Source organism: Heteronotia binoei, chromosome 1 (genome assembly GCF_032191835.1).
Source record: "Heteronotia binoei isolate CCM8104 ecotype False Entrance Well chromosome 1, APGP_CSIRO_Hbin_v1, whole genome shotgun sequence".
NCBI lineage: Eukaryota > Metazoa > Chordata > Lepidosauria > Squamata > Gekkonidae > Heteronotia > Heteronotia binoei.
The window spans coordinates 58,488,666-58,502,240 of NC_083223.1; the positions used below are offsets into that span (position 1 = coordinate 58,488,666).

General features: G+C 40.1%; 1 protein-coding gene across 1 annotated transcript in view; it reads right to left on the reverse strand.

Annotated features, from left to right (window-relative positions):
- CSMD1 (CUB and Sushi multiple domains 1) overlaps positions 1 to 13,575 on the reverse strand; it is a 1,753,937-nt gene that overhangs the window by 223,097 nt on the left and 1,517,265 nt on the right. Inside the window, exon 31 of the mRNA XM_060234944.1 lies at positions 11,757 to 11,873. Coding sequence (XP_060090927.1) covers positions 11,757 to 11,873 — 117 coding nt within the window. The remainder of the gene's footprint in view (positions 1 to 11,756; positions 11,874 to 13,575) is intronic.

The window sequence follows — 13,575 nt, forward strand, 5'->3', positions numbered from 1 at the left end:
TAGCCCTCGTACGAAATCTGCTTTGCTCCTGATTTATTCACAGACATCACTGTCTGCCCATTGCTAAAATAGGCTCTGAAGATAACCTCACCAAATTAATTTCCAATTTCACAGTCTTATAGATTAAGGCATGCCCTTTTAGATGTGCCTAAAATCGCCATTCTCAGAAGCTCCTAAGTTGAGATATTAATTTTTTTTAGTTTTATTTTCTTCAAAATGGCGTCCACGGCTTTTCTGTTCCCTTTTAATTTTTTTTCCCTTTTTCTCCTGGAGTGCTCCAAATTTAATTCAAAACACATAGTCCAATAGATTTCATCTTTTAATGATGATATCTGCTGGCTCCACTATTTTTTAAAGTCCCGTTTACTTTTTTTTAAAAAAAATAAACTTTTGACCTTCTTTTAATGGCTGCCGGTGCTTCTCTATGATTTAAAGTCCTAGAGAGGGCTAGGAGGCTTGCAGTTTTCCCTTCTCTTAATGGCCACTTCCTTCTTTTCTTGCCACAAAGTCTCATTTTCGATGGTTGAGAAATCTTGCGTTATTTCTATAACGTCATTTTCTGTGACATCCAACAAGTCAGCAGATGTGTTTCGGAGGGGGTTGTCTGGCCCGACCGCAGGTATTCAAAACAAAAGTTGTTTCCCCTCTTTTAACTTTATTTCTCCAAGTTCATTAGTACCAAATTTACACCCTCCTTTATCTTCTTTACTTTAAAATAAGGTAGTTGGATCCAGACCTTCATCTTTATTTCAAATAAGTCTCATTTTAGTCCCGGAGTGATAGATAAAGATCTTTTACCTTTAAAATCGCGATCCTTTTGAACACCGTTCCCTTCAAAGATAGACGTTAATCAGTTCCAAAGAAGCTCTAAATCCGGGTGAATTTAAGTCAATTTAATGACCTCAGAAGTCCTCTGTAGACATTGGAATGCAATCCTTCTTTGAGGACTCTTCAAAGCCAAAAAGGAACCCCACTGGGATTCCTCGTCAGCCAAAGTAAATTCCCTCAGAATTTAATATGCATGTCTTGGCCTTCTCCCTGCCTGGAAGAAGTAGGCAGCAGGTGTTAGAATCACCTTCTCTGCCCAGAACAGAGGCTCTGGTCTGCTCCTCTACAGAGAAGCAGCTCAATTCTTCATGACTCAACCACCCCACCCATTCTAGATAGGTAAAACCAAAAGAAGATATACCTAAAACACTTCTTGGAGTATTACTAGAGATGGGCACAGACTTGAACCTGAGTCAATGTTCTGTCTGAATTTTGCCTGCTTTGAAGCTTGGGAGGCACGGCTCTCCTAGATTTTTGCCATGACTTGAAATTAGGGATGGACATGGAGTGCAAAAATGGTGGTTCATTTCATTTTGTGATTTCTTTGATTTCTAACCTGTTTCATGGTTTGTTGGTTCATTTGGTTCGGGAGCCATAAAACTCACTGGGAGTTTTCAACAGGCTCTCCTCCACCTGCCCGCCACATTTGAATTATCAAAGATTTCAGGTTTTCACGGCTGGTAACATCATTAGGGTTTGTAGAATCTTTCGGGATCAAGTGCCGTGTTCTACTGGAGAAAGTTTTCCTTCCAGACGTTTTGTTCTCAGCTGCGGAGAACATCCTCAGTGGCGTTGCAGCCGGAGCAGGCGCTCTGACCTTCTTGGCTGCTGTGAATTGATTGGGGCCAGGCCTGCTGGAGAACTGCTATTTCTAGGCTGGAGGGGGTGTGATGAAAGGGCAGTTGGTTTGTGGATGTGCCCATTGTTTGGTGGGGCTTCCTGGAAGGGTAGTGATACGGAAAGTGGCTGTTGAATGTGACCATTGTTCTGTGTTAATTGCTGGGAGGGTTGGGAGGGGTTTGAAGATAAGGAAGATGGTTGTTGACTGTGCTGATTGTTCTGTGGAATTTGCTGGTTGTTCTGAGACTTTCTGCAATTTATAGTCTGTAGAGTGTTTTGCAGAGCTGGGTACCAAGATTGGTGGATGAAAATGCCTTCTTCCTTTCTGTTAAAATTGTGCTGGTGTTTACAAACACCATCTTCCTTATCTTCAAACCCCTTCCAACCCTCCCAGCAATTAACACAGAACAATGGTCACATTCAACAGCCAGTTTCCTTATCACTACCCTTCCAGGAAGCTCCACCAAACAATGGGCACATCCACAAACCAATTGCCCTTTCATCACACCCCCTCCAGCCTAGAAATAGCAGTTCTCCAGCAGCCCTGGCCCCACTCAATGCACAGCAGCCAAGAAGGTCAGAGCGCCTGCTCCGGCTGCAATGCCACTGAGGATGTTCTCCGCAGCTAAGAACGAAATGTCTGGAAGGAAAACTTTCTCCAGTAGAACACAGCACTTGATCCCAAAAGATTCTACAAACCCTAATGACATTTGAATTAGATTAGATTAGATTTGGAATGTCCACAAAGCAGGTGACCCCAGGAAAGCTCAGCTTCAGCTTTTTGCTGCAGAATGGGAGCTCTGTGATTGGTTCCCAGAGCTGCCAATCAACTGCAATTGATATTTCTAGGGGTCCTGAAAGTCTGCCCCCAGAATTGCTTAGCAATTGATTGAATCAGCAGCAGGCTATCCAGGAAAATGAACTGCAAAGATGTGCCCAAACGAAGGACCATGGTCAGAAGTAGTTGGAAATGATCCACAAATCGGCCTGATTCATGCATGGATTGCAATTTGTAGTTCAGTTCATGCCCATGCCTATTTTGGAACCTCTCAAAGAACAAATCCCACCCAGAAACTTTCACACACAAAAAGCTGGTGGAGGTGGTATTTCCCAGCCCTGGAAATGCAAATAAGGACCTTTGCAAGCTTGACAGACAATGCTGCTTGCCAATAAGAGACATCCATCTCCACTCATTGTGATAGGAGGGTGAATGTACATAAGCACAGGAGGAGCACTTTGTTGTTGATGTTGCTGGGGCTTGGTGGATGCGGGGGTCTTTGTGATTGTGAAACAACTTTCCTGATGGGGGTGTGGAACACATGATCAAAATCAATATTATTAGACAGTCAAGGGGCAGTGGGCTTTGCCTTCCTTGGAGTAACACGTGCAATTCCTTTCCATCCCCTTTCCTTTCTTTGCTGCAAATGGTGGGCAAAACTGCATAGAATTCATTCCCTTTCACATAGCATTTCCGCTTAGTAGGATTTTCTTGTGTGCTGTCTCCACAAGACTTTTTCTTTGTTTTTTATTTCATTTCACTTTACTCTTCCCTATATTTGGTTGCAGTAAGATGACGAGGCATAACCCTTTTTTGTTATCTTTTTTTGGGTGCTTTGCATGGGAACTACTTCAATGGGATTTCATCTTCCCTTATGCATACACTGAGCTGCTTTTTCTTTTGGGGAGATCTGTCTTTCCGCAATTTATTTTACTGTTTTCCATTTGAACCACCCCCCCCCCCCCCCCGCCCTCCCCACAGACCTGGTGATCTGTGTTTGTCTGCCTGCCTCCTTGCATCCAGTTTGCCTTGGGGTGTTTGTTCCAGATTGACTGCCTGGAGTGACTTACTGATTTCCATTTCAACTCCCCTCTCTCACTTCTGGTTGGGTTGTCTCTGCCTGAATTGATTCTGAGTTACTTCCTCAGGTTCCCTCACTCTTCTCCATCTCAAATACCCTTCCTTCTTGGGTTTCCTCTTCTCTGAATTGGTCCACATTCATTTCCTGGGATTCTTCATTCCTTTGCATCTCATAGATGCACCTCACCCCAACTCTTGTTGGGGTTCTGTTGCCTGTGCTATTCAAGAGTTGCTGCCTGGGATTTGTTTTCGGGGCGGGGGGGGGAGTAAAATCAGCTCTACAGAAATCCTCATGGGTTGCCCACATCTAGTATAAAATCACATGTAAAAGCCAGGACTAGGGACTGGACTATTAAAAAAAATGGATCCAATATTTTGTGGTTCTGCAATAGCCAAAAATGTGGGTCTGAGGCATGGCTCCTAATAAAGTTGTATGATTTCTACATTAAAATGAAATAAAACCACCATCATACTGTAGACTGTGTCTTGGTCTATAGGCAGCACCACAAAAATCACATTTGCAAGGCTTTGTGGTGCCACAACAGAGCAGAAACATGGTTCTGAAGCATGGATCCTTATGATTTTTGCACTAGGTCATCCCAAACTCGCCATCAGATCATGTATAAAGTCACAGATTGCATAGCCAAAATCACACATTTTGTGAGTTTTGTGGCAACACCATGGCACAAAAACATGGTTCTTAAGCATGGATTCTTATGGATCCTCAGGGTTTTTGCATTGGGTAGCCCCAAACTCACCACCAAATCCCATATCATGTTCATGGCCACAGCTTGCACCACAAAAATGATGGATCCATGCCTTTGTGGCAACACCATGGAGGAAAAACATGATTCTGAAGCACGGAGCCTCATGGATCCTCAGGATTTCTGCACTGGATCACCCCAATATCAACACCACATCACAGTTCATGTCCATGGGCAGATATTGCACTACAGAAATCACAAATTATGTCCCTGGGCAGATCCTCAGTCACCATCAAATCACCACAGAAATCATGAATCCACAGCTTCATGGTGACACAGGATCCTCATCCAGCATTCCACCCACCAATGAGGGAGTGCGTGTACGTGTATTTGTATATATAGGAGAGGGGAGTAGAGAAGAATGTCCCATGCTCCCATTACCAACGCTTACAATACAGTTCTAAGGAGAGTTATATACCCCTTCATAAGGTTGTGTTGATTTCCACCAGTTCTCTTCTCCCTTTTCAGAGACTCACTAGACTGTTCCTGAGTTCTATACTCTCTCTCTCTCTCTCACTCTCCTGAGTGCAGCAGGAAGCACATGAGGATCAAGACTTGAGAGAGACCCCCTCCCCCCCCCAAAAAAAGGTGTTCATCATTTTAAAAAAGTACCATCATTTAAAAAAAAAGACTTGTATAAATCCCATTGAAGGGAAAGAATTTGTATTCAGGTTATCATTTCAATTAATATAATGAACAGCATCTATATCTGAGTCATTTCTTATAGGTAGAACATTTGAAAAACTAAATCAGATAAAGGTGAAAAGGAATAACCTGGTCTCTGGATCTGAATGGTATACACATCACAAATAATTCAAATGTTAAACTATTGATCTTCTAGCAAAAACATGCTTCTTTATCAGAGGGTTGGAAGGTAGCCAATATAATACCAGTTTTTTTAAAAAGGGATCCAGAGGGAACAGAACATTACAGGCTCATTAATTAAATTGGTGCAAAACATGATTAAAATTAGACTTGTTAAGCATACATAATTTTAAAAAGTCTAAGAAAAAATCAGCATGGATTCTACTAAAGAAGTTGTGCCTCATCAACCAATTAGAATTAATTCAAACTGCAAATATATATGTAGACAGAGGCAATCCAGTAGGTATTTCCAAAAACATTTTTGGTAATCTTAGCAATCATAAAACAACAGGATGGATATGCTTATGAATCAGTAACATTAAAAAAAAAACAATAAAATGGTAGCAGAATTAAACTGACAGTTCTGACAAAGAATTTATATGGGGATCAGAACTATGTAACATTCTTAAATTGTTTTATTCAAGGTGAGTATCAACACAACCACATTTGCAGACCACATTTACTTATTCAGAATGGTGAAAGCCAAAACAGACTGTGAGGAACTATTTTAAAAATTTCCAAATGGAATATATTGATAACAGAATGGCAATTCAGTTTCTGGGCTACGTCACCTTGATCTCAGTGGGATCCATGGGTTCTCCTGCTCGCGGCCCCCCTGAATCAGGCAGAGGGAGGGGTGCCACGTATGTGACACCCCCAAAGAGGCCCTGAAGGGGTCTCTTTTTGGCATGGGGCTTTTACAGCAAGACAGGGTTATAGCGGCAGTTGTTCCTGTTCTCTCTGTATGCTTCGAAGCTCTCCCTTTCATGATCACCATTACAGCAGCAAGAGGTGAATGCCCGATCACTTGCTTCTCTTCTCTTCAATAAGCTTTTGATCTATCACTTCTCTACCTCAAGCATGACAATTCTACATTGCAAGTAAGTGGACTTTCAATTGCCAATGGCTAATGGGTCGTTTTGCATTCCAATAAATCGGCAGTTCAAAGGAAGGAAAAGAGGTTGGTACCTCCAATTTCCCTGTGAATGAGGCCTCGAAAAGCTAAAGAACATCTCTAAGTACTGGAAGCAGTTTGAATTAACCTGAATATGGATACTTAAATCAACCCGGATTATAATTGGATATTTGTTAAAGAGATTTTTATTCAGCTGCAATATGGTCTGAACAAAATGAAATACTTGTTAGAGGGATTTCTCCTTGTCATCTAATCAAAATTCATACTCAAAACTTCAGTTGGAGGAGATTGGGAAGGACGGACTATGTGGGATTCTGAGCTACTTTTCAACTTGGATTAATGGACTGAGTTTGCTGACAGAGAAAAATGGTTTTGCTGAGCGAAATCTTTCACAAAAAGATATTTTAAGCAGTTTGAATTCTCTGAGGCAAGATCTTGGCTTATTGACAGAGTTGGTTAAGAATCAACTCTTTTGTGCTGAAAGCTAGCGAAATCTCAAATCTACATGAGCAGAGTGCTAAAGAGAACCCGGTGACATCTGTGGAATTGAAATGGAAGAGCAACTCATTGGGAAAAGAACAAAAAAAAATCAAAATGGAACCCTATGGCGTAATTAAAAAAGAAGACCGGAAATGGAGACTGACTGAAGTTATGTCGAGAGGAACAAAGGCTGTGAAATTTCCCCCACTTTCTTCAAGTGGGATGACTGCATTAAGAAGTAAGAAAGTGTATTTTAACCAGAAAATCATGATGTGGAAATCTTTCAGAAAGAAGAGCCTCTTGAACTAGATCCCTCTCTGTGGATAGTTGGATATGGACTTTGTAAGAAAATCTGATATGTGATATTAGAAGGTTAAGTGAGATTATTTTTTCCTTTTGGGGGGCTATAATAAGTTGTCTTGTCTAAAATAATATGGATATAAAAGCTAAAGGACTAAAAAGTATTTGAAAAGAATTTTATGTAAAAACAGTTAAACTCGATCAATTTTTAAGAAGGCAGACAGCATAATCATTTGATAAATTGGTGAACTTGTCTTTAACAGATAATATTAGCTTTTTATGTTTGTTATCGATACGGATAATCCTACAAGTTAAATCTATAATTGTTAAGAAGGCAGACATCATAATTATTTTGTAAATTAGTAGATCTCCTAATATGTTTGTTTGAAGAAATTGTCTATAAGATAGATAAATTATTGTGCTCTATTTCTAGCCTGTTAATGATAAAGATATTGTTCTCAGACTGTATTAAGGAGAGAGAAAGTGAATATTAGTTATAAATCAGGAGACAGATTTCTTTTTAGCAAGAAGGTTTCTTGAAATGTCTTTATCTTTGTGAGTAGTTGGGTATGGAACTCTCAATAAGAACAGGCATGTGATTTTTATTTTTCGGTTATAATAAGTTGGGGTTTTTTAGACCAATAGGGTTATAAGAGTTGGAATAATTGTTAAAAAGGCAGACAGCACAGTTATTATGTAAACTGGCAGATTTGTTTTTAGTATGCCTCCCAGGAGAAACTGTTTATATTGAGATAGACAAAATACTATGTTGTATTTTTATTTTAGCTTCTTAAGGATAAAGATATGAATTTTTGTGTTTATGTTAATGAGGATTTTGTTAAACTAACAAAATAGTCTTGTGTTTTCAACATGGTTAAACCAAATCAGCCAGTTCTATGGTGAGATTGCTCTGACTTGTTTATACTTATTTGTGTTGAAGCAAAATTGTTTAGACTTGTATTGAAAATAATAGTTTAGTAAAAATGTTTTATAATGAAAGATAAAGATGGTAAAATATATGGAGAACTCTATACTTGCAGGTAGAACGAATTGGATATTTTATTTGGAGGTAGAATTATAACTGATATATTTGTACTTTTTTTTCTACTTTCCCATTCTGTATATGCCCTTCCTCCCTGTTATCTATCTATGCTTATGCTGCTTCTTTTTGTAGTTAAAAACAATAGAAATTATAAAATACAACAGAACGGCAATTCAGGCCAAATTTTAAAGTGAACCACATGGGGCAAAAAATCAAACAAATAGTCACCTCTGTGTATACTGCAATGGATTATGAACTAACTGTAACTTTCTAGAGATGAGTGAAAATGTCACCTAGCATGGAATGGAAAACAGTGTTGCACTTATCTGTAAGTGTTGTTTATCAAGGTGTCTTTTGTGCAGACATACATTGGGACTGCATGGCCAGTCACCAGAGGCTCTCTCACAGCCACTATTGTATTTCTTTAACAGTTCAGGGGGAGCACTCCCCTGAAGTGCTAATTAGAGGTCATCTTCCCGCCTAATGGTCACACCCTTTGAAACGAGGAGCCTTCCCTTTCCCTCAGTTCTTCTGAGTGTCATGGCCACAAGTGTTATAGCTGTAACTGCATCCTATGAACTCACAGCAGGGTAGGAGAGAGGGAATGTGTGCCTGCACAGAAGACACCTTGATGAATAACAGTTACAGGTAAGTGCAACACTGTTTTCATCTTCAGTCTTCTGTGCAGTCCCACATTGGGAGCCTACAGAGCTGCTTACCTTGGAGACAAGGTGAGTTTCAGTGGATCAAAGATTGAAGCACAGCTCTGCCAACTGCTGAATCTCTTCTCACATCCACGTCCACAGAATAGTGCTTGATGAAGATGTCTGATCATGACCACATCATGGCTTGGCAGATGTCCTTCAAGAGACTGCTTCTCCAGAACACTGCTGATGCTCCCTGTGCCTGACGTCCTCTTGGTAGAATGTGCTCAAAGCTCCAGAGGACACAGTCTACTGGCCTGCTCATATCTCAACCAAGCAGACAAGACTATCCATCTAGAAATGGTCTGTGCCCTAACATGTGTTGAGGCTGGCCTCCCCCTTGAGCTACCAGAGTAGCACATAAAAAGATACAGGAATGCCAGAAATCTTTTTTTCTGTCTAGGTAAAACAATAAAGACCTCTTCAGCCTCTGAGGTAGGGGATGGGGAAAAAAATATTGGAAGGACAAAGTACCGAGCAAGCTGGAAATTAGAGACTACTTTAGGTAAAAAACACACTTGTTAACTGGGTCTCAGAACTACATGGCCAGTCTGAAACAATAAACAGAGGTAAGCCCTCAAAGCTACCAACTCTTCCATTCTCCTGGCTGACATGATTGCCATCAAACACATGTCCTGAAGGTCAAGTGCAGAAAACGATCAGTTTAACATTAACAGTTGCAGGACCAACTCCAAAGGCAATATTTTGAACTTTTTAACATTCAGGGGAAAAAAACCCAGATCCCTCAGATCCAGGGTTGGTCTAAAGCCTCCATCTTTCTTGGGTACCAGAAAACAAATATGAATAGAAACCTGTGATGGGGCCCAAGTCAGGAACCCTATGTACTGCCCTTTGGATAAGGGAGATGGCTCCTTCTCTAACTCAGGCATGGAGTTATTCAGTGCCTGATCAGGATGTTGGATGTTGTTTTGTTAAAACAAAGCCTTCAACATTTCCTAAAGAGGGGGGAGACCCCAGGAAGCAAAAAAAACTTCAAGAAAACTCATGACAACCAGAGTTGAAGAGAACACATCCTCACAATGCAGCAGTGAAGAAAGAGAAAGAGGAGGCTCCTCCCTACAGAGTGTGTGACCATTAGGTGGGAAGACAGCCTCTAATGAGCTCTGCAGAGTAGCTGTAAGACAACCTCCAGGTGCTGGTTTGTGGGACTGCACAGAAGACTGAAGATGAAATAAAAGTTACTTTTTACACGGTGACAGTTATCCACAAATAGCTACTGGTTATAATAACTACATGAAAGCACTCTTTCCAACAGTAGTACGTGTGTCAAACTCATTTGCTACAAGGGCCAGATCTGACATGAATGTCACTTGGTCGGTCTGGGCTATGTGTGCCATAAAATGTAATGTCAGGTACCAGAAATATAAGGGACAAAGGCTAACCCAACTAACAACATTATTTTTTACTCAAAATACAAACATGCTTTAAACAGTAACACTCTTACAGTATTTATTTAAACTATCTCCCTGATGCCCACCCTCCCATTTTAATTGCCAGCCATTACTCTTTAGTACTGGGAGAGTAATCAGGGACATAATGTACAGCCTCTTTCATCTGGCAATAAAGGTAATCACCAGTTGCTTGCAAGATAGATAAAAGCGCTGGACAGGTCAGTTTTGGCCCACAAACCATAAGTTTGAAGACCCTGCTCTAAGAGGAACACATACAGCCGTTAATTATTTTAGACATTTTGTGAGATGGGAGAATATAATTGATCTACATTTCATCAGGTCATCAGTTATGCACACCAATGAAACCTCTACTTTTTAAATCAACTTATGCATACATGAAAAATTCTAAGGAAAAAAATACAGAGTGAGCTTCAAAAATATTGGGTATTCCTAATAGGACTTTTTTGTTTTACAGCAACTCTCCCACCCCACCCTTTCACACATTGCTTTTAAAAGTCATTTCATATTTGAAACAGGCTTGTCACAAGGCCACAAGGGTTGCTCTTTCAGAGACCCTGGAGACATGGAACTAATCACACAGATCTTCAGATTCTGGACATAGGTTTTAATGTGTCTACAAAACAGATTTTTGTTTTAGCCCTTAAATACTGTGCATAAGCTAAACAATGAACGATTATTACAAAATTATGATTAATCAAATAAGAACAGCCTTGCTGGTCCACCTTGTCCAGTACCATGTCCCACACCATGGCTAACTAGTTACTCTGATGAACCAAGAACAGGGGTTAATTATTCTGATACAAACCTTTAAGACTTTACACGGTCCAGAATCAGAATATCTGCAGGACCACCTCTCCTAGTACACCCCCAGAAGAACACTGCACTCTGAGGAGAAAAAATCTTCTGGTGATCCCTGGCATGAAAGACATCTGGCTGTCCTCAACCAAAACCACGGCCTTTTCAGCAAAAGGACTGGCCTGGTAGAGCTCTCTGCCAAATGACAACCCTGACCTGTGGAACTTTCTGCAGAGATGTTCCACCAGGCCTATGGTTGAAGACAGCAGTGGCTTTTGATCAAGTCTGGCTTCCTCCATTTTTCCTCCACCCATGGGGTTAAAGATATAATTTGCCTTTTAACACCATCTGGAATTGTTCAGAATTGTTATTGTTTCAACTGCTAATGTGATTGCATATGTTTTTACTTAACGTTTTTATCAAAATGTTGTTCACTGCCCTGAGTTCTGTATAGGGGAGGGCAGTCTAGAAATCAAATGTTGTAGTAGTAGTCTGAGACTCTTCTCTGATGCAGCCTCCCAGCACTGGGTGTAGGTATTAACAGAGGGTTACTGCCTCTGAATGTGGAAATCTCCTTTAATCATCATGGCTAATAGCCACTGACGGGCCTATCCGCCATAAATCTGTTTAATCCTGTTTTAAAGCCGTCTGTGCCTATGGTCATCACTACAGTAAATTCCGCATTTTAATCACTTGTTGAATAACAGTATTTCTTTAATTTAATTAATTCATTATATGAAAGTATAAACAATGTTCTTGTATAAAGAAAGCTCAGTGAAACTGTATCAGAAAGCACAATCTTAATAAACACTTTGAATAGGAAATTTAGCAATGTTCAGTTATAATACAGGTTCTGTACATCAACTTTTATGCAGAAGATAAAATCAAATAAAAGAATTAGTGAGCCTCACATATGGGGAGAGGGGACTTACCAAATTCTTTAGGCACAGTAATTGAATAATGGCAAGTCTGCCCAGCAGTGTAATTATGAGGGTAATTTGGTGATAAAACTACACCATCTGATCCCATATACTGGCCTCCACAGGGAGCTGGAGGAAAAAAAAACACATACACATTTAATGAGAAGTGTAAAAAAGCTGTTGAGAATGCAGTTGACATTTATTAAACACTTTTATTGTTTTAAACTAACTGAATTATGGAATTGTTTTATTTTTGTTAGTAGTTTCCCTTAGCCAAGGTATCTTGAAGAGGCAGGTTATAAATATTCTCATAAATAAATCATTTATACCCCACCTTTCAAGATGGTCTAAAATAATAATTTTTTAAAAATACCAGTTTAAACCAAAATGCAATAACAAACGCCAAATCTCCCCCCTCCCCCTCAGCAAAATCCAAGCAACACAGACTTCTTGAAAGTTTGATTTATTTCATTTGGAGAGATTAAAGGCTTGGGACCACCTTCCTACCCCACTTCTGCAGTCAGATGGCACAAGAGGCCTATTTTGCTCCTCTCCTGCTGCCTAAAACTGGAAAGAAAATAGTCCTGTTTGTCTTCAAGTTCCTTGCCTTATAAGTGGAACCAGAATGTGTCCCAAACTGCATACTCAAATCCTTCTGTTCAACAGCTTAAGTCTCTCCCTGATATCACATCCTATGGATCATACCCAATCCTTTAGATCAGTGGTCCCCAACCTTTTTGGCACCAGAGACCAGTTTTGTGGAAGACAATGTTTCCATGGGGGTGTATGTGTGGTGGTTTCGGGATGATACAATTGTGCACTTTATTTCTATTAGTTTGATGTGGTGTGGACTCTTATCTGGGAAAACCGGAATTGATTCCCCAGTCTTCCACTTGCAGCTGCTGGAATGGCCTTGGGTTAGTCATGGCTCTCTCAGAGTTGTCCTTGAAAGGGCAGCTTCCGGGGAGAGCTCTACCTCACAGGGTGTCTGTTGTAGGAGTGGACGGTAAAGGAGATTGTGAGGCACTCTGAGACTCTGAAATTCAAAGTGGAGGACAGGATACAAATCCAATGTATTATTATTATTACTACATTGTAATATATAATGAAAGAACTATACAACTAAATTGTATTCTTGTATGTTAGATTTATATTTTTATTATTTATTTTCCCTATGCTCCCTTTGTATTGGATTAGATTTAATAACAATTTAATAAAATAATTTTAAAAACCCCAAACAACTCACAGCCCGGTTGCTAACAGGCCACGGACTGGTACCAGTCCATAGCATTGGGGTTGGGGACCCCCGCTTTAGATTACTGTGGAGTACTGGCTGCATGGATACTTGTACCTCTGAGTATGGAACTGGAACTTTGCTGAATTTACACAGATATGTAGCTATATCCTAGCACCACATTACTCTTTCTTCCTCTCTGGCCTCTGGCTTCCTCATTGTGCATGTGCTGGTTCTCAGAATATCTGGGTAAGAACACAGTGTTGCAGCATGAGGTGCTATTACTTAACTATCAAAATTCCATTTATTGCTTGAGTTCACAAATTATCTATCCTGAAGACCTGCATTATTTCCCCTAATAAGCAATAGTCACTTTCAGACACACTATAAATCAATGCACTTTGCAACTGGATTTTACTGTGAAATGACAAAATTCAATTGCAAACAATCACTGAAATGACTGAAACTGCATTATTTAGCATGTGTGAAGGCGCCTTTTATTTCTAATTTCACTCTGTCCTGTTTCTTGATATTTCTTCCACACTTTTACCAAGAGTTCACCATTTGGTTCACAGATCCTGTATAGCAGGGGTGGCC